Source organism: Homalodisca vitripennis, chromosome 6 (assembly GCF_021130785.1).
Source record: "Homalodisca vitripennis isolate AUS2020 chromosome 6, UT_GWSS_2.1, whole genome shotgun sequence".
NCBI lineage: Eukaryota > Metazoa > Arthropoda > Insecta > Hemiptera > Cicadellidae > Homalodisca > Homalodisca vitripennis.
The window spans coordinates 33,661,475-33,687,827 of NC_060212.1; the positions used below are offsets into that span (position 1 = coordinate 33,661,475).

Consider the following 26,353-nt stretch of genomic DNA (forward strand, 5'->3'; position numbering starts at 1 on the left):
CTGACGAAGCAGGACAGTGGTTCTCAGCAAATGGGCTACTGCTCAATGAAAATAAAAGCCAATTATTAATATTCTCAACACATCAATCGGCAAGCACGTATACTAACTTTAACCTAACTAATATTAAAGTAACATCGTCATGTAAATTTCTGGGTTTAGTTGTGGATAATTCAATATCCTGGAAAGAACATACAGTCTTTATAGAAAAGAAGTTACATTCAGCCTGTTTCGCATTGAGAACTATCTCTCATGTGGCTAGTTTAGATACTGTGAAAGCAGTTTACTATGGTTATGTTTACTCGCATCTGAGGTATGGGGTGGTATTTTGGGGAAATTCTGTGTTATCAAAACAAATTTTCAAAACTCAGAAATATATCATTAGAATCATGTTCAAACTTAAAAAGAGACAATCCTGCAAACCACTTTTTAAAAACCATAACATTCTCACTTTACCATCTCTATATATTCTAGAAATCCTATTACTATTTAAAACTAATAACAACTCTTTTCAAAAAAATCAAGTATTACACCATCATAACATCAGAAATCAACCCTTACAATACCCCATACACAGATTAAAACTATTCGAGCAGGGTCCTTATTATTCAGCTCTTAAAATATACAATAAATTACCTCCAAATCTAAAGAAGGAGAATTCCATAAACGCATTTAAAACCTCCCTAAAATGCTACCTCATTAACCGGGCATACTATTCAGTTAATGAATACTTAAATGAATAAAAGTTGTTTACTAGTCCCTATTATTGAATTTTTTGACCAAGTTTATTAAGCTTTGCATATATGTAACTGTTTCTTGATTAGTTTAGGTTAGTTTACATAAATAAATTATGTTTACATAAATAGGAGTGAGTGACTTGAGTGACAGTAAACAGTGAATGTGACAGTTTATTCAAATTTTATGTTTATAATAAGTTTTTTAATTATTCAAAGTGGATTAAAAGTTTGACATAAGTATAAAATCTCTACTTATAAATCAAGTTCTAATTTATCATAAACTATATAATAAATTTAAGTGGAAATATATTACTTACAATTCTAGAATATAAAACCACATGGTTGTAAACAATATTTTAATAGTAATTTATAATATTTTAGGAGAGTCCACAGTTTGGAATTGAATTGGAACACTCATCATTTAAATGAAATTTATCATTTAGAAACTAATTTGAGAAAAAGATAAAATAATAATTAATAAACTGAATTAAAATTGACAGGAAGTGGACTACTAATATGACACCAGTAGTAACAGGCAGTTTGTAATATCTGCCATTAAGCAAAGGTTAACTTGAGTTGTCAGTCAGCTGTAGCAAAACGTTTAATTCAGTTTTGGACATTCCAGTGATAACATGCTACCAATAACATGCTAGCAACTAACAGCACTGTCAAACTGACAAGCCTTGTTATCTTATCTGCAGCCTCTCTGATAAGAGCAGTATAGCTCAGGCAGTAGAGTACTGGATTCATAAACTTGAGATTCCTGGTTCAAATCACAGTGAAGGCAATTAATTTTTGCTAGCTACTATTGTGACTCTAATTATTTAAAATTAATATTTTCTGAACAGAAATAATTTTTTTACTTCTCTTGTTTTATTTAATATCTATACATACACTATTAGTTTTATTACCTTGTCTTAATAACACTATTATAAATATATAAATTATAAATAATAATAAATATTAATTAAATAGTTGCTCAAAATGCCAAAAGACAAATCAAACAACCCAAAATATCCATGTGGTGTCTGTAGTATTGGAGCAAAATACTCCAGCATTAAATGTACTGGTCCCTGCGGTTTCTGGTTCCATGGTGGATGTGTTCACATCTCGGACGGACAGTTGAAAAAAACTCTCAAAGGAAGAAATTTCATCATATAGGTGCAAAAACTGCAGCATGTCTCACCCAGTACAAAACACAAATCACCTATTGGGCTCTCACGCACTGGAAACCTCCTGTATCAAGGATAACTGTCACGCCCAAATACGCATGAATAGCTCAGAGGTATTAAATAGCCCCATTAAAGAACTTGAATGTAGCCTTATTGAAAATAATTTATTAGAAGAGTCAAATAACGATGACCACAAATTGCAGATGGCTGCCAAAATAGGTTCGGCCTTACTAGAAGAAAACAAAATTCTAAAAGAAGAAAAATTTAAGTTAGAAACCAGATTAACAATAGTGGAAGGGAAATTGGAAGAGTTGGAAATTGAGGAAAAAAAAACACATAGACAGAATTGAAATTTTATTACAACAGAATGCCGCATCACAAGACCAGCTAAATAAGGAAAAACAACTACGTCAAGAATCTCAAGCCATTTTTGAAGAGCATGACCGTAAGTTAAATCAACTTATTGACAGTCATCTAAGAAAGCTTGACCAGCAAGAAAAAACTATTTTCAGGTTGCAAAAGAAAATTGATGGACATGAAGGGATAAATAAAACTTACAAAGACTCCTGTATGCAAACTACACCTCCAGTAAATGACCTAACAAAAAACACGCAAAGTACACCATTTATATTGATTGAACTAGCGGAAATAAAAACAAAACTAAGTCAGTTAGAGTTAGCAATCAAAACCCCACCATCTGAAATTGCAACAAAAAATAATATTTCCCCTAAAGTGACACTGACCCCCTCAGTACAGCATATTTCATCCCCAAGGAGGAAAGTAGGTACTGGGATGAAGAGGAATGTATTTAGTATCTCCCTGCAAGCAGCTAAATACAAAAAAAGGACTACCCCCAAAGCGAAATGCACTAACCTGAACCAAAGAGAGAGTCAAGAACTTATTTGCAATTCTCAAACTGACAAAAATAAGGACAACCAAGAGGCAAATGACACAACAAAAATTACTTTCAATCGACCGGCTCCTGTAACAGCCCACAAACTAGGAGAAGGTGAGACTCTTGAAGAATTCTTCGTAAAGAGCTTTTCCAACTTCAAGAAGACTATGGACGACCATAAAGGAGCTCCCAAAATTGTCCCAGGAAATAAAAATATGACTCCAGAAATAGACGAAAAACCAGATAATGTTCCAGACAATAGTACAGCCATGACAACCCCTAATAATTTTTTACAGCAGGCTCAATACAAAAAACAATGTTACAGAACAAGAATTTTTCTACGTACAACAAATCAGGCTTTCCAACCAAATACAGCACTAAAAGCTCAAATGAAACCTCAACAATAAGTATACTGCACCAAAACGTGAGAGGCCTAACCAACAAAATAGAAAGACTAAATCATTTCTTAAGAACCCTCCAGCCTACAATTATAATTCTGACTGAACACGGGTTAAGCTCCCAAACCTTGCTCTTAACAAAAGTCAATGGCTACAAATTAATAACAGACTTTTGCAGAGAACAACACAAATTAGGAGGGGTTGCCATCTACATTGACGAAACCGCAGATATCTGTGTAGAAATGCTAGACATAAAAAACCACTCCATGGAACTCCTCTGTGAGGCAGCCATGGCAAAAATTGGCACTAAACAATGCTCCTTCCATCTACTTGGCCTCTATCGACCTCCAGGAGGAAACACCAAACAAGCTATAGAGGTCATGTCAGCAATTCTTTCAACATCTCGGGCAGATGCAAGACAAATTATTGTAATGGGTGACGTTAATTTTAATAGATTGACAGCAAACCAAGATAACGACTTATTTGAAGAAGAACTATCAACATTTGGGATCAAGCGTCTACCACTCCCAGCAACAAGAACGACCAGTACCACTGCAACATCAATTGACTGCATCTGCACAAATGTACCTGAGGACAATATTAGCTACAGTATCATACAAAGCGGATTATCCGACCACACCGGCCAACTTTGCAAGGTGCAGTATGAAGGGAATAAAGTTAAAAAACAGGAAAACTCCTTCAAGAGGAATTTCAGCAAGCGAAACCTAGATAATCTAAAAATGGAACTTATCACAGAAAGCTGGGACAGTGTACACAATGCCCAAGATGCTGAAGAAGCATATAACTCATTTCATGCCATTGTAAGGAGAGCATTAGACATTGCATGTCCCCTCTCAAAATCAAGGCCTAGAGGGAAGCCAAAACTCAAGTTCCAATATGACCCTGAAGTAAACACACTTAAAGAAGATTTCCTTAAGGGCTTGTACAGATATGAACTGACAGGAAGTGAACTTGACAAGGACACAATGAAACAAAAAAAGAAAACTTATGACCTAAAACTTAGAGAACTCAGGCGAGCAGCTGCAAATGAGCACATAGCCAGCTCTGACAATAAATCTAAGGCACTCTGGAGCATCATCAGTGGAGAAAAACAGCAAAAAAAGTCTGATGACACACTTAGACAGCTAGAAATTGATGGAAAAATAGAAGACAGCCCGATGGTAATTGCAGAGCACTTAAACAGCTATTTCTGCCGGGTAGCAGATATCACTCTTAATAAAAATCGCAGTGCTCTCCAAATTAATACTGTTCCACCACAGCCCACTGCAAATATCCAACAGAACCCACAACTAACCATGGCCCCCACCACACATAATGAAGTACTGTCTGTAATACAGACATTAAAACCTAAACTGTCATGTGGCATTGATGAAGTCCCATCAAAGGCAGTCAAGCATTGTGCAAACCAATTAGCAGCCCCACTCGTCACAATAATTAACAAATCCTTTGATAATGGTCACTTCCCTTCAAAAATTAAAACTCTCTAAAGTCTACCCAAAGCACAAGAAGGGATCAAAAACCAAACTTGAAAATTATCGACCAATCTCTTTAATCTCTCCTTTCTCAAAAATTATAGAAAAAATTGCACTAAAAAGGATGGTACAACACTTGCAAGAACAAGAACTGCTATCAAATTGCCAACATGGATTTTTGAAGGGAAGATCCACCATCACTGCAATGACAAGCTTAGTAGAACATATCACAGACCAACTAGAAGATAATAAGTTCGTCTCAGCCATCCTTTTAGACTACAGCAAAGCATTCGATTGCTTAGGGCATGATTTGATTGTGAAGAAACTATCAATTCTAGGCTTCCAAGGCAAATCAAGGCATTGGGTGGCAAGCTATCTAGCAGATCGCAGCCAGATTGTGGAAATCCATAGAACCATAAATAATAAATCGTGTACTTTTAGGTCCCAAACTCAGCCAATAACTAGAGGGGTGCCCCAGGGTTCAGTCCTGGGTCCTTTCTTGTTTGTGCTGTTTACCAATGACTTTAATGACTTCATTAACCACAACAACATCCTCCCCATTATGTACGCAGATGACACTACACTTCTTCTTCAACATGACACAGCGCAGGGACTACACTCAACAATCACTACATCAACTGGAAAAGCTCTACAATACTGTCTAAAAAATGACTTGGCAATCAATCCGTCAAAAACCACTCAGCTAAATTTCAGTAGAAGACATGAACAGATCCCAGAAGTTCCCAACATCTTGGTAGAAAATCATTCTAAATTATTGGGCATGACAATAGACACCAATCTTTCCTGGACTGAACATGCTGATACATTGAGCAAAAAACTTGGACCTGGAATTTTTGTTGTGAGAAGAATAAAGTGGATAGCTGGACAAGAGGCTGCAAAAGCAGCATACCATGCGCTGGTAGAATCACACATAAGATATGGTCTGACTATATGGGGAGGAACTTCACAACAGAACCTTGACAGAATACTGGTGCAACAGAAAAAAGCTATAAGAGCACTCGCCAACCTCACTCCAACAGAGAGTTGTAGAGATGCCTTCAAATCACTGAGGATTATGACTGTCATTGCCCTTTACATTTACTGTACTCAGTAGTTGTCTACACAGACCAGGCAGAGCTTACCACAGGAGAAAACATTCACTCCTACAACACACGGAGAGCAGCAGACTATCATCTTCCAGCGCACCGCACCACACAATACAGCAGAAAACCATCATATATCGGACGGAAAGTTTTCAACTCACTTCCAACAAATCTGAAAATCCTCAACGGCCAACAACTGAAACGCCATCTGCAAGACTGGCTGATGGAGCGACCATTTTATTCAATGAAGGAATATTTTGAAACAAGATGACTGAAGCAAGACTGAAACTTGAAGGACCTATTTCCTTTGTATATAAACTTGTATCTCTTGACGAATGTACATTTCTTAAAGAAATTGTAATAAAGATTTTTGACTTGACTTGACTTGAGTTTATTAGTTTAGTTTATTTTTAACATTGACAATTCATATGTTTATCTTTAGCAATGCTGAAAATTATAAACCTATGTGAAGCTTATAATAAATAAATAAAAAATAAAATAAAAAGTATAAGTTAAAATTACCTTAATTTAAAGATTAAAAACCATATAAAGAGAGTACAAGACCAAACACTCTAGAAATTTATACTTTGAATACTGAAAAAAATCTGTAAGAACATAAAATTGATTTTTCAGCAACCACTTATACAGTTTATTTCCAAAAAAAAATTTTTTAGATACTTCTGAATTACATTTTGAATTTGTTTGAAATGTTTTGAGAAGTTAACACATGGCTGTGTTCTATTTTGCTAAGCCTACAATGCTCTATTGCAATATCATTTCTATTTCTAGTATTATAGCCATTTACTGCTAATAATGAGATGAGAGATGGAATATTTTCAGAACATATGATGTTGAATCAAAAGTATATAAATTAATAACAGTTTGTAGCTGTAGTTGAATAAAAAGTGGTTTGCAATGGTCCAGTGCCCATGCTCTCGTGATTACCCTGATGGCCTTTTTTGTAAGATGAGGATGTCATTAATTTTAGTGCTATTTCCCCATATGACTAGACCATACCTGATAATAGATTGAAAAAGGGCATGGTTTGCAAATTTTCTTTTCTTTTACTATTCACTACTGTCCATAAAGGTTTGGTCAGAACATAAATTCATCTCGATATTTCCTTACAACTTAACTCTTTGAATCTTGAAATAGAAGGATATTTTTTAATACAGTTTCTTTTACTTATACCTATCAATTCTGTGACATTGTAGAATAACTTGAGTTCTTTCCATAGTGTAATAAAAATGATTTGACCATAGCTCGCCTTCCTGAAAAATTTGTCATTACTTGTTGCTCTTGTAGGTGTTTGAAACAGAATTTAGGGCCATCTTTTAATTAGTTCCAAAGAAGAACTGTTTTAGATACGGATATGATTTTTAACAATATATATGTAAAATATGGTTAGTGTCTTATCTTATAACACACTTTAAATTTTTACGTAATATCTTATTTTAAGTGTGATTTTATTACTTTATATTTGTTATAAAAAATTAAATTTATTATAAACATGTTGCTCTCTGAAGCTATAACTTCCTGAACTAAAGTTTGGATTTCAGTGCTTGAATATGTTACTGAGTGGTTATGCCAAAATTTTTTAAAAATTATTTTTAATTAGAAGAGCATCAAATGTTTTTATGTTAACGTTTTATGCATATTGGATGACTACTTGAGTTTAGTAACAGTCATGTCTATAAAAAATATATTACATTTCAAGTTGCAGTTGCCTTTCTCCATTCATTTAATTTCTATTATGGACGTTTTCTGCAGTAATATTTAGCAATATACCTGCCTTGCTCTTCTCTGAGTTTCCACTGTATATAAATCTACAAACTAACCCTGTAGTTTCTATCTGAGCCTGGTTTTTTTTGTTTCTTCAATAATTCTTAATGATTAAGAAGTGGTCACCTACTTTGGCGACCACTGTAGATATTTTTCCTGCCCCTTCCAGCAAGTTGCTTTCAACAAATCTGACTTCTTGACCCTCTTTATATTTTTCACATTTTCAATTTTCTGTGTTGTTGGAAATGTTTTTGTTTTTTTAAGCTTTTCCAGTGATATTTTTGCAACCAGTGTGGTACCATTTTTCTCAAGGATCAGTGCATTTAATCCTGAATGTTTTACTCAAATTGAGTGTGTATCGTAGGTATGTTTTGGGCATTGTAGGTATTGTAATTGGTCTAAATATACAGGGTGTAACAAGACTCTCTATAGAAACTTTAGGATATTGTTCCATGGACTTGAGTAGCTAAAAACTAAATACAAACAGTGGTCTATCCCTTTTCGTTTACTGTCTATTTGCCTGTATGTGTTTTTTATTTTTTATTTCAGGGACCAGTAATGATATAAACTCAAATTTAATAATTTATTATTAATAATAATTTGCTTTAATCGGTGAGCTATTGTGTTATGAAGATAAGAGGGACTAAAGGTTAGGAAGGTTGCACCTTGTTCCTCTTAGTCATTGTATGGCTTGGTACAATTATTTTTCTTGCAGTCTAAAATCGATTGAAGTTTTTGAAGCTTAATACTGTACAAACTAAATAAATTATGACAATTTTTAATATTAGTAATAAAAGTTGCTAAATTTAATTAAGAACATTTTGACACCTAGATCATAAAAATCGGTCAGTAAATAATGTAGAGATAAGCTTTTAAAAGTTACATAATACATGGTTAATGATGCCGTAAACGTGTCAACATTGAAAACTTTGCCGTACATTACAACAGTTTAAAGCTGTTTCAATGTCTTAGGTGTCAAGATATTTGTAATTAAATTGAGTGACTTTTATTATTCTTTGAAAATTTGCATACTACATTAGTATTTATGGTATTAAGCTTTAAAAACTTTAACCATCCGCCATCGTGAAACGTGATATGATAATATAATATTAATTTTTCTCTTGATTTTAGACTGCAAGAAAAATTATTGAACCTAATTTTAGTTCTTTATCTTTACTGGTTTCTGAAATAAAAATGTAAAAAAAATAAAAATCACATACTTATAGGCAGAGATGGTAAACGAAAAGAGATAGAACGAACATTGGTTGTATTTAGTTTTTAGCTCCTTTTGGTCCATGGAACAAAATCCCAAAGTTTGTGTCGAGTTTTGTTACACTCCATAGATGTTTAATTTTAATAAAAATTATCACTTTATGAAACAAATTTATATGCAGTTTTCTTATTAATATCTGGATTATTATTTATGGTTGTAAAATGTAATGAATGGTAAATAATGCAGATTAATATTTTCATAATGTCAACAATTTCTAGGTTTAAATATTTTAGATATTGTTTCTAGGTAACTTGTAATAATTTTGAATAATAACAGTTGAACTGCTCAGAATCAGAATCAAACATCTTTATGTTGTGCTGTCCATTCATACAAAAATAGAGTAAATATGTACATTTTAAAATTACATGCTATTATTACAGTTCTTATTGGTACAAAGCAATTGTAACGTAACAGTGACAATTGTCTCTTATATAGTGAAAAACTCACTAAAACATTTGCCCTTGTATAGCTATCCAGTAAATTGTTGTTATTATTATTATTTTGTGATCTACAAAGAGATTTATCATAAAATAGTTTCCACAAAGTAGTCATATTTTTTTATGTGAACATGAGAACTCTTCCGAGTTGTCACCTCCAAGCAAGAGCTGAAAGAGATACGGTAATTTAAATTACATTTTAAAATAGCGCTGATTCCAATAATACAATTTACAGTTTCCGCAATAAGAAAGTAGTGATATCTAGTGAGATTTTATTCCAATACAGCCTCCCCAAGCTCTTATCTCTGAGCTATTATGTTTTGAAGATAAGAGGGACTGAAGGTTAGATAAGCTGCACCTTGTTCCTCTTAATCATTCTATGACAATGGTCCCAACTGATAGTCAGAGCCAGTGTCTTGTGCTTCTCAGTAGTGTTGGGGTCATAGTGTAAATTTATTGGAATTTGGTGATTTTACGAGGTGATTTTCATAAGCAATCTAGAGCAACAGGTGTTTTAGTATCACATTTTAATACTTTTTAGTATTATGATAGTACTTATACCTATGATTGGGCCTTTGCTCTTCTTTGTACCAATGATGACATAGTTTCATTTGATTTTCGTATATTTGCATTTACTGTTTATTGATTTGTATCAGTAGGTCTACTAATGAAAGTTTTTACTGTTCAGGGTTTGATTTGGATATTACTTAAGTTTCCATTATTTTTGAGCTTGGAACATAAAACAAAATAGACTAACATCGATTCTAGTCGTACTTCAGGAATGTCAAAACATTTGGATCAGCAGCACACATTTTAATTTTTTTTAATATACATACACATACATATGGTTTCATAAACATTAGGGATATGCAAATAGTTTGAAATTTGAGTTTTATGGTATTTGGGTTGATTCTATTGGATTTTGAGTTTAGATCCAGTTCACCTTCCTTTTATTGCAGTGTATCTGAAGCTGTCTCAGAATAAAAGATTTGAATTTTGACTTTAGCTCCAGTTCACCTCCCTATTATTGCAGTGTCTGGTATCTGACGCTGTCTCAAACTTATCTCTTCAGACAATCATGACTCCAGATTCCAGGAGTTAAATACGAGACAGCGTCAGATACAAGACACTGAAATAAAAGGGAGGTGAACTGGAGCTAAAGTCAAAATTCAATAGGATTTATCTGCAATTATAATCTTAATTTTAAAAAAGTTCAGTATCTTTCTGTTTCATGTTACTATTAACATTTAATTTTCTGTTAATCAAACTAATCAATAATAATTTTAATATCATATTTTATGTAGTTTGTAATATTGAACCGGAATTAAATGTTCTAATACAAATATTTTTATTTTTAATTCACGTGATGGTAAAAATTGTTGGAATTTCAACCACTGATCATTAAATGGTATGTCTTTAATAGAGTTTTTGCTCTGACTTATCAGTCATTTATTCGTATCAATCGCCACATGTTCAACACTACTTTGATTTCCATGATTTTAAGTCATTTTGTCTTGGCCCCAGTGTTTTCATTATGCCAGGAGCTTTGATCATTATTATGTTTCTGAACATATTTTTAATGTATTGAGGGTGCACATCTTCTTCTTACATTATCAATGTTAATAAATTATTAATTGTATTTTCCATGAATATGTTTTACTAATTACCAAAATTGATTCCAACAGAATTGTCAATTTGGATAATTTACTTATTATTACAGTCTAATAAGAAACAAAGAAAAGGGACACAGTTAATTTTAATTATACACAAATATCATCAAACAGATCCAAACTCAATATAAGTACATAAAAAACTTAATTTGCTTAACCTGGCTTCAAGTCCTCATGCATTAGAGGTGACTCTCAAGAATTATAGATGTTTATTTGGTAACAATAGACAATAGACAAAACATCTTTATTACATGATCATAGAGAACAGTAATTGAGCCATTACAATTTTGTTTACATAACAAATAAAATAGATAGCAAATAACATATTACACAAATAGGTCGAAGTTTAAAAATTCGTCTTCGTTGTAGAAGGGTCTCTCTTGGAACCATTCATTCAGGGCTTTCTTGAAATGTTTAAGCTGTTGCTGTTTGATATTATCTGGAAGTTTATTGAAGTATAGGGCTCCTTTGTAAGATGGTTTTTTTTCCCAAAGAGGCTCAGGTGATGTGTTGGCAAGCTGAAGTTGGAGGCATTTCTTGTATTCTAGTTGTGAATATTGTTATGTCTTTGTTATCCTGAGTTAACTGCTTGTATGATGACGTCTTGAATATAAAGAGATACTATTGTGAGAATTTTAAGTTGTTTGAATGACTCTCTGCAGCTTCTTTCTTGGAATTGCAGACCCGCCAGACTCCTGATAGCTCTCTTCTGGTGCTTGAGAACTCTCCCAAGGTTAGTTGCAGTTGTACTTCCCCACACTGCTAGTCCATACCTCAGATGTGATTCAATCAGAGCGAAATAAGCAGTTTTAGCTACTTCTATGTTACTCATTTGTCTTATTCGACGTATTGCGTAGATACCTGAGCAAAGTTTTTTGCAAAGTTGGTCAACATGAGGCTTCCAGTTTAGATTTGAATCAACGATGACGCCGAGATACTTAGTGTGGTTTTTGGCTTCCAAGCCAGGTAGTTCTCCATTTCTGTGTTTTGTTGTGAAATTAATCTGTACAGTTTTATTTTAATTTAAGACTAAGTCGTTGGTTTGGCAGTATTGTTTAGTTTTGTTCAAAGTATTCCTTGTGCATACGTTGAGGTGGTCTATTGATTTGTTTGCTGCAGTGACGACGGTGTCATCAGCATACATTACTGCTTGGCAAGCACCCTGAAGTCAGTCTGGTAGGTCGTTTGTAAACAACAAGAATAGTACAAGGTGAGAATATTAAAATGGCTTAATAGTATGACTAGGTCCTATTTACATGTCTTTTAAACTTTAGTTTTTTCTAACAACAATAAAAATCAAGAGTCAAATTTGTTAATCAAACTCATTGACTAAATTGAACTTGTAGAATTAGTGCAGGAGATTATTCCAATTGATTTTTGTACATTTTTTATTTAGCTAATATATAGCTATATTTTTAGCTATATATTTCAATATAGCTAACAATATAGCTATATTGAAACCCATTCACTGTTACAATCTGGATTATTTTAAAATAAAGTTCTCATACAAGGTGCAGTTTTTCAAAATATTGACATACAGGTGTAAATTTGTAAAAAATTTAAAAAGAAATATCTTATTGGGGCAATATTCTCTTAAAATTTGGTTTATAACAAATTATTAATAGGTAAATATTTTCATTTTTCATAATTCAAAACTTGTTTTTGTAAATATGAGTACAACGTACTTTACTTTTGCAAGCTACCTTATTTATCATGATTTTATTTTTATTTTTTGATCGTACATAAGATAGTTTGAACGTATACAAATATAACCCACCCAGGTGTGAAAAACATCATCTATCATTCACAAGCGGGTAACATCACCTGATGGTCCTCTTTAAAGGATAAGATACCGGTATATGGTTTTTTTTAAAAAAGTCAAATTATTTTATCATAATTTTTAATTATACAATTCTCAATATCAACCCCAACAATGGCACGGTATTAACAACATTCACCGTAACCATGATTACATTGTCAGAATGAGAAAACTCCACAACAAAATAAAGCTAAACATACTCAGTCCCTATTTCTTTTATCCAGTCCTTATAAAAGGACTCATTCTTGATATTTCCATAATCTTAAAAATCATAAATAGTTATTTAATGTACGAGAAATATAAAACAAACAGTTATGACTCTGAGGAAGATACTTTTATGTACACAAAGCCTCACCATTCTGCAAAATCTTCAGATCTGTTCTTCCTGAGCGAACTCCACTCATCAGTATTCCACAAAATGGACACCAGGCACCACTAACCCACTAGGTCATCAGAGTCTCTTCTGCCGGAGGGTGCTCCACTCATCAGTATGACTTCTTCAGACATCAATTCTTCATCAAGTTCTCTCTCTCGAAGATGTCTACAAAATGGACACCAGGCACCACTAACCCAAAAGGTCATCAGAGTCTCTTCTGCCGGAGGGTGCTCCACTCATCAGTATGACTTCTTCAGACATCAATTCTTCATCAAGTTCTCTCTCTCGAAGATTTCTACAAAATGTACTCCAGGCACCACTAACCCACAAGGTCACCAGAGTCTCTTCTGCCGAAGGGCGCTCCACTCATCAGTATGACTTCTTCAGACACAATTCTTCACCAAGTTTTCTTGAAGAAAATGACTAGTCACCTACCCATCTATAACATTTCTACCAGACTCTAGCTGAGAGGGATCCTACTTCCGCAGTGACATCATCCTGCAGACCGTCAGGGCGTGCTCATTGCGGGAGCTAACCTAATGGATACTCTACAGAGCGACATTTTCTTCAGCATCTGTACTTTTACCACAGGAAACCATATACTCATGGGGCTGTACACACAACGGCGAGCAGCGCAGTATGGCTGAGATGGGGATGGACTGATTTCAAGGTGCATAACTACAGAACAGAGAATGTTGGGTTCCGATTGATACTCACTCAGGAGCAGGAGATGCCAACACGTCAATGACTCATTGTAATTGAAGGAAACAGGATTTTTTCGGACATTTGCCATCGTTTAGTGATACAAAAAATCAGTAACAATACGTTTCGAGATCTGCAATCTGATCTCTTCTTTAGGTAAATAATTAACCTAACACATAATTACAAACTAGGTTAAAATAAACAAATCATACCAGAGCGTTGTGACACGCGTAAGTCAGGAATCACAACCACCATGTTGTGTGTCAACTTCACTAATTCTAAAACATGCACTTAATACAAAACTAAGTACAACACTAATTATTAAATCTGAACTACAGAATACAGGCCACAATAGGTCTGCATTTACCAACCAACCACCTACGACTGATTTAAGTTGTTGACACACAACATGGTTGTTGTGATTCCTGACTTACACGTGTCACAACGCTCTGGTATGATTTGTTTATTTTAACCTAGTTTGTAATTATGAGTTAACCTGAAGAAGAGATCAGATTGCAGATCTCGAAACGTATTGTTACTGATGTTTTGCATCATCACTAAACAATGGCAAATCTCCGGAAAAATCCTGTTTCCTTCACAATCTTTCCATCATCAAAAATATACCCAGCAGGGATCACTTCTGGCTGGTTTATACCTACCAGTTGAACCCACCACTGGGCACAGCAAAAACCGATGTGCCACTTCAATCTGGGCCACCTTATGGATGTCCAGTAGCGGCACATCACTAACCGCAAATGTTGAGATTCTGGGGTGTAAGGGTAATTCGATAGGTCTAGTCTACTGCAGGAGATGACTGTTGGAGTTGGTGGGGTTCGTTCCCTAAGTATCAGAGGTTCTTGCTAGCCTCAACAAGGGTGTGCCACCCCCTGCCTACTTTGACTGTAGAGGCTCGTTCAGAGCTGGCCTCCCCTTCTTCCAGGATGACTTTGAGATGTAGTGCCCTAATTCTTCCTCATGGATCTTGATAGGAGGTGGCCCCTACTCCATAACCTTACCCATCCTGAATATCCTATCACTCCGGAAGCAGCACAAAGGTTCTTACAGGACTAAGTGCAATTTATAAGCTGCTTGTCCTAAGAGTACAAGAAAAAAAAAATCATCAAAAATAAACTTTCAACAAATCATTGTAATTGCTTACAATAATCCCAGTATATACAATGACAAAAATGTTATTACGAAAACACAAACAAAATTTCCTTCCCCTTTAAGTCTTGATCCTTTACTCACAACTTATGAGTCCAAGTCCTTTATGTTTACACAGCAAACATTTTCATTGCATATACAAATTAATACAAGAACAATATAAATACAACGATTTGTGTTTTGGATTGTTCATTTACCATATAATGCTTTCATTATTATATAAATAATTTTCTATTACTACTCTCTATTTACATGAGTTAGTAGTTGTGTAAGTTCTTGTATCTTTTGCAATGTTTCTGTTAATTATAAAAGTCTCCAGTCTAAAAATTATTATTTTGTACTTATTACTGCCTAGTGTAGTTTGACAAAGTCTACTGTTATGTTGCTTAATGACTAATAAAGACATCTTGAATCTAGTTAAGGACAAATAAAAAATAGTGTTATGAAAGTTTAATATAACAGTTTTAAGTTTATCAGAGGAATAACAAGTGCGTACATTAAACTTTGGATGATTAATCTACTGTGTATTTGTTCAGGTACTACTAACCTAGCACTGTGGATAGTAATTACTCTGTGTGAATATTGAAGTAGCATGATACTGGTAGCCTAATACGTATTTATATTTCATTAAAGTAGTAAAAAGTAAAATGTAAAAAACGAAACAAAAGTTTACTGTACATTACAAATATCCTGTTAGTAAAAATATTTTCAACATGCCAAAGGAATTACACATTCAATTTAATAAGATAAATTTGTAAAAATTGTTTAATGTTGATACATAAATTGTGACATAATTGTTAACACCAATAATTGATAGGCTTTACTCTGTTGGAGGCTTCAACGTTACAGTTTTTATATTAATTGAAAATGTGTTTGATATATAGAGTGTTAATATGGCAACTATAAAAAATATATATCTGTTATAGTTAAGAATATTATAACAGTAATTTGTGATGCTATTGAAAAATAAACTTCACTTGAAACTTTTGAATTGAGATAATCCAGTTGTATATCATATGGAAAATCATATTATATAGGGGAAGATTGTTGTAATTAGGTCACTTATAGCCGTGAACAACTCGTCTTGATAGTTGGCGGAAGATCAGTTGCTCAACAGTTGTATAACTAGCGGATGGTTCTTTGTTTAAAGTTTGTTATTGGCGATGGAAGGTTTGAAAGGTTAATACGATTTCGGGCATATGCCACCGTTATAAGTTACAAAATGTATAACACAACGTTTCAAGATCTGATCTTTTCCTCAGGTGAATAACTAACCTAACACATAACTACACCCAGCAGGGACCACTACTGTCTGGTTTATACCTTCCAGTTGAACCTACCACTGGGCACAGCAAAAACCAATGAGTCACTTAAATCTGGTAAACCTTATGGATGTCCAGGAGCGGCACATCACTAATCGCCAACGTCAAGATTCTGGGGTGCGAGGGCAATTCGATAGGTCTAGTCTACTGCGGGAGATGACTGTTGGAGTTGGTGGGGTTCGTTCCTCAAGTGCCAGAGGTTCTTGCTAGCCTCAACAAGGGTGTGCCACCCCCTGCCTGCTTTGACTGGAGAGGCTAGTTCAGAGCTGGCCTCCCCTTCTTTTGAGGGGACATGACTTTGAGATTAGTGTCCTAAATTCTTCCTCATGGATCTCGATAGGAGGCCACCCTACCTACCACCAACCCTACCACCAACCTTACCCATCCTGAATATCCTGTCACTCCATAAGCAGCGCAAAGGTCCTTATAGGAATAGGTGCAATTTATAAGCTTCTTTTCCTAAGGAAAAAAAAAGCTAGAGCACTTCAGTCCAATTACTTGTGTGTTCATACAGCAAGTCGTTTTATATTTTTTATAATATAATTATGTATAATTATAGTATTAATGTGTTTCTAAAACCTCTCTCTCTTCTTCTCTTTTTAATTATAAGTACAAAGAGCAGAAGCTATGTACTACTCAATGCCATCTTTCTGACTGAGATGATTCCAAACTAATGCTGTTTTACAGGGCTAGAGTTTGCCAGTCAAAACTGTTTTGTTTAATACTGAAACTGTTGGTCATACCGTGTCATGTTTCCAGTGGCGTTGCTGACTGCTATTATCATATGGCTCTATGACGCGAGCCATAACGGAACACTGAACATGAACAACGAACAACGCCAGGAATTTGATAAGATGAAACAGTGAGTAGATTTTTCAGTTTTCCTATTAAACCCTTTTTTATTGTTGTGTATTTATTTTTAACCTCCTTTTCTTATTAATTCCTTCTTTTTCTAACAACTGCTTCTTTTAGTAAGTAAGTAGTGTTTGTTTTTTTATTTATAACCAATTTTGTTGTTGTTGTGTTCCACTTTTTCTATCATGTTTCACTATCGTTAGAATGAATTGAACACCTCAGTGAGAGCATTGTGGAATTAAGTGGGTAGTTGAAGGTGATGAAGCATTTTCACCCTGGCAGGTTAGACTACATAACTTGATATAGACTCTAACTAAAGATACTGGAAATTCCTAACTTGAACTGAAAGTATTGTTTGGGCTGCAACAATTTTAAGAATTGAAATTTGGCATTTCACAATTCAATTAGACGGTACCTTGGATCCAACATTGAGCTGTAGATCTAAATTTCTCTCTTCATTGGGCGGTTGACCATTTTGTAGGTATTAATAAACCTTCAATTCCAGGAAATTGTATGTTAGCTCTCGTAAAATAGCTCCCTTCAATTTTTAAAGAAATTGCCATTGTCCAATGTCACATAAGTTTTTTAGTCCTATTTTACATAATTTTCTAGTTTTAAAGGTGCCATTAAAATATAATTTTCCACAAACATTAATGAAACCAACTTTGCAATTCTGAAAAAAAAGAGTATTATTCTTTTATAAATCAGTTTTTCTATGAGATGAAATTAGAATATCAATTAATACTGTGAATTGCAAATCTGATGTACAAGCTTCACAAAGGTCAGCTAAGCCCTTGTCCATAAAGTGTACAATTAGGCATTAATTTAAGAAGTATTGTTATAATATGAAAAATATCCGAAAAATATTGGTTAATCTCAAAATTCTATTATTTTCACATAGCAATGAGTTTGTTTTGTTTTTTAATCATTTATTTTTTTAATATATACCTACACAAAAATTAACTGTGCTATTTTAGAATATCGTAAGGTAAATAATAACATTTAAAGTAATATTTATTTTGTAATATTATTTATTAGGATTAGCTATGTGTTTTACAAAACACCTTACATGAATACAACTTATATAAAAATAAAATTTAAAAACATTCCAAATGATACAAATAATTGTACATAACATACCTCTGAGATAAAAGAAAGTTCTTTGATGAGAAAAATATCTTCAACCACTTTAGAAATGTAGTAATAATAATTTATTTATTTGAAGAACAGGTTAATTTGAATTTATTACTCAGCTATCCTTAATAATACCTTTAAATTCTCAGTAAACATGTCGTTGTAAAAAATATTGGTTTAGTTCAGAATCAGAATCATTTTATTGTCGTCCAACAATTACAAAATTGTATTGACAAAGTCAAATATGATATTAAAAATATCACTAAGTAGGCCTACAGAGCCTAAAATAAATACAATCTATATTTATGTTAAAAGTTTAAAATTGTAAGTCACTAAAATTAGCATTAAAAATCTCATCTACAGAATGAAACGTTTTTCTCTTGAGCTACTCTGCAACAACATTCTTAAACCTATCAACAGAAATTGATCTAGCACTTAATTGTAACTTATTGAATAGCCTAGCTCCGGTTATTGCATAGTTCTGTTGAGTTTTACTTAACCTAGCATATTGTACATCAATTGTATTTTTAATTCTAGTATTGTATTCATGGTTAAAGCTTCTAAGATTGAAAGATGAATTGGCTATGTGATATGATGAGTTATGCTGATACATGAATATATATAGTTTCAAAAACAACTAAACAAAAATATGCTTTAATTCACTATTCCTATTCACTCAATGTTAATTAATGATAGGTCTATATATTGTATACAGTATCGTTTAATCTGTCAGTACTGTGAAGTATCGAGTAATATAAACAAATTTTAAGAAACCATAAAGACCAAACCAATTGACGATCATTGTTGTTTCATTCACCACTGCATTGGTGATTAATGTAACAAACAATCAATTTCAGTACACATAAACATTTTTCCAACAGTAAACAAACATTTTCTATGTAACCTAATTATTCATAATTTAAAAAAATATTTCAATGTTTAACATACGAGGCGTTTTGTATTAAAACCCACAGTTGATAAGTGTGTTGTTACAAGTTACTGTTAGTTTTATTAGGCAATATTTAATCTATCTCTTTTAAGATAGCTAATTCTAGTTTATTGTTTGAGAAGTGTGTTAGTTTCGGTGTACAGAAAAAAATCACGAAATATTTTAAAAGAGAAATTGTGCTTTGTAATATTCAAAGATAAAACATGACTTTTATTAATCAATTTTAGTGAAAAAAGTAATTTAGATCAAACATGTTGAATGTAAGAATTCTACACACCGTGTAATGTGTTATGTTAGTTTTAAAGGATGTAATGCACTGAGTAAGTTTTCACAATTTGTTTGTTTATTGACATTCTGTTAGACATAATAAGTAAGATAACTTGATAGAATGGATGTTCCTGCAACCAAACATTTCAGTAGTCTTGCAAACTGCAGACCGTAAGTCTTCTTAAGATCCTTGGGAAGTCATTCCATTACTGCAGAAGTTGACTTCTTTTCTGTGGACGTCATTGTGTCCATGGGAAGCTATCATTTGGAGGGAGGAGTCCCTGCTGCCGTAACTGTTATTATTTGCTCTTGGTTTTTGCTACTTCAAATGATGACATGGAGGAAGGAAGTTTCCAGGATGTAGAGGTTTAACCACAGTAAATATTTTCATCTCTATGAAAGCATTCTGAAGGATTCTGTTAGTTCAAAGGTTTTTTAAACATGATTCTGAAAGTTCTTTTTTGTGCTGTGAATTTCTCCATGTAGTGCCTCCCACACAGGGGCTCTGTATTGTCATATTCAACCTAAAATGAACTACCTATACCTAGTTTCAAGTTGTTGTACCTATTTCAAGTTTATATGGTTCTGTTTTATCTAACAGGAGCGTTGCATCAGTGTACATAATGTTGTAAATTTTTAGGGAATTCATTTGTGTGTAAAATGAAGAAGACTGGCTCAAACATAGACTCCTGTGGTACACCATAATTAATGGTCTGTAACAGTGACTTTTTTGAGGTGCCATATTGTTGGTATGGTGTGTTTCAACCATTTGGTCTCATCCTTTTAATTCTGTTGTTATTTTCTGAACCGCAAGCTCACAAGTTTCTCTAAAAGATACCATGGATAAGGGAGTCAATGGCTTTGCCATGTCAAACAAGATGGCAGTGGTTGTTTTACATATTCAATCAGTCTGATAAGAGCTATTGTTTGTTTTCACGTCAGAAGTCCGTGTTGAGATGTAAATAGTTGGTTAATTGATTAAAATACGTAATAGTAGGTTACATAACACCTATGAAAATTTGTTATCAGAGAAATTGATCAGTCGATAACTGCTTGATGGATGTTTACGTGTTTGTGGTTTTGGTAAATATTTTATATTTTAGAAACAGATAGGAACATAATGGAAGTGAAATATTTGTTTATGTTTATAATATTAATGAAGGAACCAGTTAGCTCTTTACAGAATTACAGTGGTTTTGTAGAGACAACATCTTTTCCAGCCGAGGACTTAGTTTTCAAGTTTATACATCTTTTTTAGGGTTGTACCTGATAGTATTGTCTTATTGGTTCTGTTTCAGTGTTTATAAAGAATGTGTTTTGCAATTTGGAGGAGACTATTAGCTTTCTTTCCCCAGTTGATTTTTTGCCCTTGATGCGTTATCTGCTATTAAGATAATATAAACAATATTGATATAAAATGTAGTGGCTTTGTATGGCTTTAGCACTATTAGTCCAAAACACCAAGGATTACAAGTCTTAGCTTTGTCCAAAGTGCTTGACTACGAGTTTAGCCAGTGATATTGTTTAATTTCATTTAAGACACATGTTGTACAACCATATCATATTTTAGACACATTTTTCCCAAGAAAAACAATTAGTGTTTAGGCAAAACACAGTTTTTCTACGTTAAATTGACTATTTCAAAGGGAAAGAAGGAAATGTAAATAAATAGACTCCTTTTTTTAGAACTCTTTTCATTTCACAGAGAGACTGATGTTGTTTTGTGTTGTAGGGCTGCTGAAGAGGCGGACAAAGAGCGGCTTCTGTCAGTCAACGCTGGCGGAGAAGGCAGCTCTCAGGATGTATTGCAGCCACAGACAGACTTCCAGATACGCAACCGCTACTTGTCTCGCATTGGTGCAAATGTAAGTTTCCAGTTGTAATACTTACGTCACTTGGAACTCCTTTCGTATATTCCGTAAACAAGATGTCCATCCATTATCCCTTGAGCTACCATCCGTCATAATAATTATCTGTGATGCCCATGTATCTGTGAACCTAACAAATTCTGCAGCCTCATTTTGAAGTATTAAATTTTGAAAAACAAATCCTTTCAGATTTAGGCTCCTTAACGTTTGGAAAATAAATCATACTTTTTAATTATTAGCATTGATTTTCTGAGAACTGGTATAAAAATGGGTACTTTTAAATTTTTTGTTTTATAAAAAACACTAGAAACATATCGAGAATGTTTTAAGTTAATGTTTTCCAAATTCGGCTTATACATCAAATTGCACCTATAAAATTCATATTTTTTTGGCTGCCATATTTGATTTTGTCAAAATCGTATTTGTAATAGTTCCATAATTAAACTTCCCATTTCTGGTAATTGCATTAGTAACTTCCAGGTGAGAAGGTAATGTAGGCATTGTTTTGCCCTGTAATATTGTAGCTCCTGCTAGGAGTATGTAGGAACAATTAACTAAGTATATTTTATTGAATGGTTTAGCTACTATTTAGGGAACACTTCTTTCACATTTGGAAAGCTGGAACTATTAAATATTAAATTTTTGAAAAAAAAAAGTAATATAACAAAAAAAACACCTTATAATGAATATCTGCAGTACATCTTTGAAGTTTTTTACTGGTTTGTGCAGATACACATTGTCTGAGAGAACTCGCATTTAAAATAGTAACAAACCTGTGATGATAAATAATCTGACCCCGAAAGGTAGAAGTAAAGGTTAAGACTAAAGTTAACTACAAATGCTTTTTACCAGTTTGTACATGCATTATCAATAAAAACAGTATGAAATGTTTGAAACAAAATCAATACTCTTGATTTATTTGGTCTGAAATAGCATTTAGCAATTTAAGACTAGAAAATCTTTTGTACTTTTTTGGAATGACCAATTCTTTTGAAATTTACAACTCAAAAAATAAATAAGAAGCCATGTTGTTGGCAATTTTGCAAGCTTATAAAGAAGCGTTACTAAACGTAAAGACGTTAATGATATCTATTTGTGCCTTTTGAATGGCACTGTATTGACTAATACAAAATTATAAAGTAAAATTCACTCTTTTACTGCAGTTCACTTTTTAGCGTTGTCCGAGAAAACTTCTAAGGAAACCCACAAGCTTGTTAGGCAATACTCAGGAAGATAATAATGTTCTGTAAAATTTTACAGTTGCCTTCGCACTTGGCACCATTCAAAGGCATCGCATACCGCACCCTGAGATGAGGATGGCAACACACAGATGAGGACGAGGTAGAGGCTTTGTTGTTGGACGGAGAGAGCGATATTGACGAGGACCTGGAACTGTACTGTTTTCACCATTAGTGTTGATTACTCCTGTGATAGTGTGTGCGTTTTTTTGTGTGTACCAACGTAGCGACCCCCTTACTCTTCATTTGTGTCTCGGTAACGTAACGTACCCGTGATCTATCTGTACATAACCACGTTATACATAATAGAATGACATTGCTACTGTTAGACATATCATTCCTTATGTTCCAATTTTGAGTTTGGCATGTATTAACTGATCTTGACTCGGTGTTCAGTGTATAGGCTAAATGCCGGTTTTGTAACGGTTTTATATTCTGATTAAAGTTTTAAGCATTTGAGTGTTTGGTACTCTTTTACTTGGGGAGCGACAAATTATTTGTGTACAAACGTGACTAACATATTCTAATGAAGCCAGTCAAAAATCTAGTTTCCTGGGAACACTAGGATGAATTACAGAATTGCAAAAATCGCATCGACAATCATAGTAGTGATAAGAACGTAAATTGTCTAACTTTTTTTCAAGATAATTCAATTTCAGAATTTAGTTTGAAAGAGAAATAGATTTCCTAGTGCAGTAGTCAAGTGAATATTTATTTATTATTTATATTTTCATTCCCTGCCAATATAAAAAATAATTAAAACCTATATTTTTCCATTTTTAATTAAAAAGGAAACATGAGCATTGTGAATATATACATGTTTTGTTATATGCCACTTTTATATGAAAGTTAGATGAGAACTAACCTCCTTCCCCAGATGAAAACTAACCCCCTTCCCCAGATGAAAACTAACCCCCTTCCCCTCCTTTACATTGTCAATACATTTTACATTTTTTCCCAATAAATTGGCATATAATTAATATTGCATTTTTATGTTAATAGATTAAGAAATAAGGACAAACACTAATCAATTCCATCAAAACTAAAAATTTTGTTGTGTCCTGTGAACAAATATTGTCAAGAGGGATTTGTTCATTTGTAATTCTTTGTTAGTTGGATAAATGTGTTTGAAGTGCTGTAAAAGTTTGACTCTCAAGTTTTACAGTTAAATTACAACAGAAATTCATTTATTAGTGAAGGCTCGCAATGAATTCTGGCTCAAAGATTACAGTATTGTAGCAGGTAGTAATAGGATGTTAAGATACAGTGGTTCTTGTTCCCATTATTCTTTTACGTAGTATGTATTGTCTTTTGTTCCTGTTAAAATGTAATTTGTGGATTTTGGGGTACTTTCATTACATGTATGAGATGTTTAAAAGTAGACTTTTGTATGGAGGTAGATTATACAGGATTGTCAATAGTGAAAGAGCCATTTAATTGCATTTCATCCGTCTTGTGTTGCGTTTAAGACACTTGCATAATTTTTCAGTTGGACAATACATTCACCATATATGTGTCATTGTTCCTTTCTGAGACCAAGAAAAGAATAAACATTGTTTCCAAATTTAGATAGGTTTTGTCAAATTCGGTAAAAATCGCAAATTGTGCATTTTATTAATTACCATCAGAAAGACTTAAAAATGCATTATATAAATTTCAATATGGCATAAATTTTTTTTTAAATAGTTGTTACAGCTTTTAAATAAGAGATTCTAAAATTTAAATTTAGATATTTTTTTACAGCTCTTATTTAACAAAAGATTTTGTTGTATTAAAATTTCTAATGATTTTTTTACTAGGAATTTTTGGAAGTTTAGAACTTAATTTCATAGTTTTTTCTTAAATTTTTATGTTTTGTTTCAGCAAACGTAAACACATGTAACACTTAAGTTTTTAAGATAGGTTTTAACTTTCCATAGCAAGAACAAACAAGTTTTAATTCTTGATTACATTGTTGTTTAAAATCTCTCATTTTAAGCTTTTCTACATTTTTTACAAATACGTAAATTTTATCTGTGCAAGTATGAAGTATAAATTTATGTTTTCTTATGATAAAAAATAATGTAGGCACAAAACCAACTAACTTATGTGTTTGTTTTAGACCTAACTGGTTTCAGTAAAAGGTCTTTAAAACCTAAATATAGTTTACAATGCCTTGTAGCATTTCTCGGCAGTATACAATCTTTTATTTTTTCTTATCTCAACTATTCTTTTTGAATATTCACAATATTATGATAAGTAAACTAAGTTTGGATTAAAAAATAAATTAATACTTAGCTATATTTAAATTGCTTGTTTTATTTTAGATATTAGCTACTTTGGGATTTGTATAGTGCATTTTTAACACATATCTTTGTTTAAATCAAGTATGATTGAATTGAAGTACAATATCAAGTACTCGTAGTTTTTCCTTTAGGAAGAAGTGGTTTTTAAAAGTATAATTACGTTTATAAAGCCACCATGACTTGTTGTCCATAGGTTACCAGTGATAGTTTAAAATAATCATTTCACTTGGCATTTTAAAAGATGTTTTACATGACAAGTTACTTTACCTCCTACTTGCATTTATTCTTACGTTGTAACACTTTATTTCTTTACCATACAATGAGACCAGGTGGAGATCGTGTGATGTAGTCTGATAGAATTTGATTAGTGTAGTGGTCGGTTATAACAACATTATTTTCCTAGTATTTCACCAATGCTAGCATATTCAGCAACAAAGATAGTTATTCATGTTATTGTTCCAGCATGAATTCATTTGTTGTTTTGCTCATATTAATTTGTCAGCGCCTAACGGTACGCCTCACAAACACTACTGGTGCTTTAACATTGTAAACAGTATGACTGGAGAAGCAATTTAACTGCCATTTTGCCTTAGAAGTTCTGGTGTGACTTGTCAAGTTTGTGTACGGACATTTTGATCTCATTAGACTTTCCGTTTCAACAACATGATTTATATATAATCTAATGTATACATTATAGAGTAGCCGACTAAATTGTATGTATCATTTAAATATAGATATTAATACATTTATTTTTATATACGTAGTGGCATAAGTATTTGGTCGTATAATCATATTTATTTATTTATTTACCAATCTCTAAAGTGATATTTTTATTGTATTAATAAAAGTTGTTGACATGGGTTACGTTTTGATTTTATTCAAATCCTATAGTGTTAAGTAATTTAAATGACTGTTTGTTTTGTATACAGAACTAGCTGTTTCCCGCGGCTTCGCACGCTTTACGTAAGCACTTCTGGTTCAAGTGCATTATATTTCTAACACCGATGTAGAATTTGCCTTGTTGTCACGATCAAGAAAATCTGTATATGCTTATTATATAGCCATTATACACGTACATGTATTTTATTATAAAGCGGTCTAACAGTCAAGCTTTAAGTTCAACTATATATTTATCATAAAGACAAACATATATTCTAACTTAGTGCCTTCAAATAGTCTTTGGCAAATTAATATACGTAACTGTCTCGTAATTGCAGTTTATAATGTGCAGGCACTTTGAAAACTTTTATATTTTGCAGCACCACCTCGTGGTGAGTTTTATAAATTAGTATAGCAATAAACCTTCTCCGTCGAAAAGTACATATACATTCAAATTTTTATAGTGATTGGTCAAATAGTGTATGATTCCATAAAGGACAAACACACAAACATTCATTTATATATATATATATATATA

General features: G+C 33.0%; 1 protein-coding gene across 1 annotated transcript in view; it reads left to right on the plus strand.

The window, feature by feature from the left end:
- The window catches only part of LOC124364244 (major facilitator superfamily domain-containing protein 1-like), a 55,419-nt gene extending 29,622 nt beyond the window's left edge, over window positions 1–25,797 (plus strand). Inside the window, exons 9-11 of the mRNA XM_046819569.1 lie at window positions 17,100–17,202; window positions 21,278–21,410; window positions 22,674–25,797. Coding sequence (XP_046675525.1) covers window positions 17,100–17,202; window positions 21,278–21,410; window positions 22,674–22,727 — 290 coding nt within the window. The 3' untranslated portion in view covers window positions 22,728–25,797. The remainder of the gene's footprint in view (window positions 1–17,099; window positions 17,203–21,277; window positions 21,411–22,673) is intronic.
- Window positions 25,798–26,353: the final 556 nt, after the last annotated feature.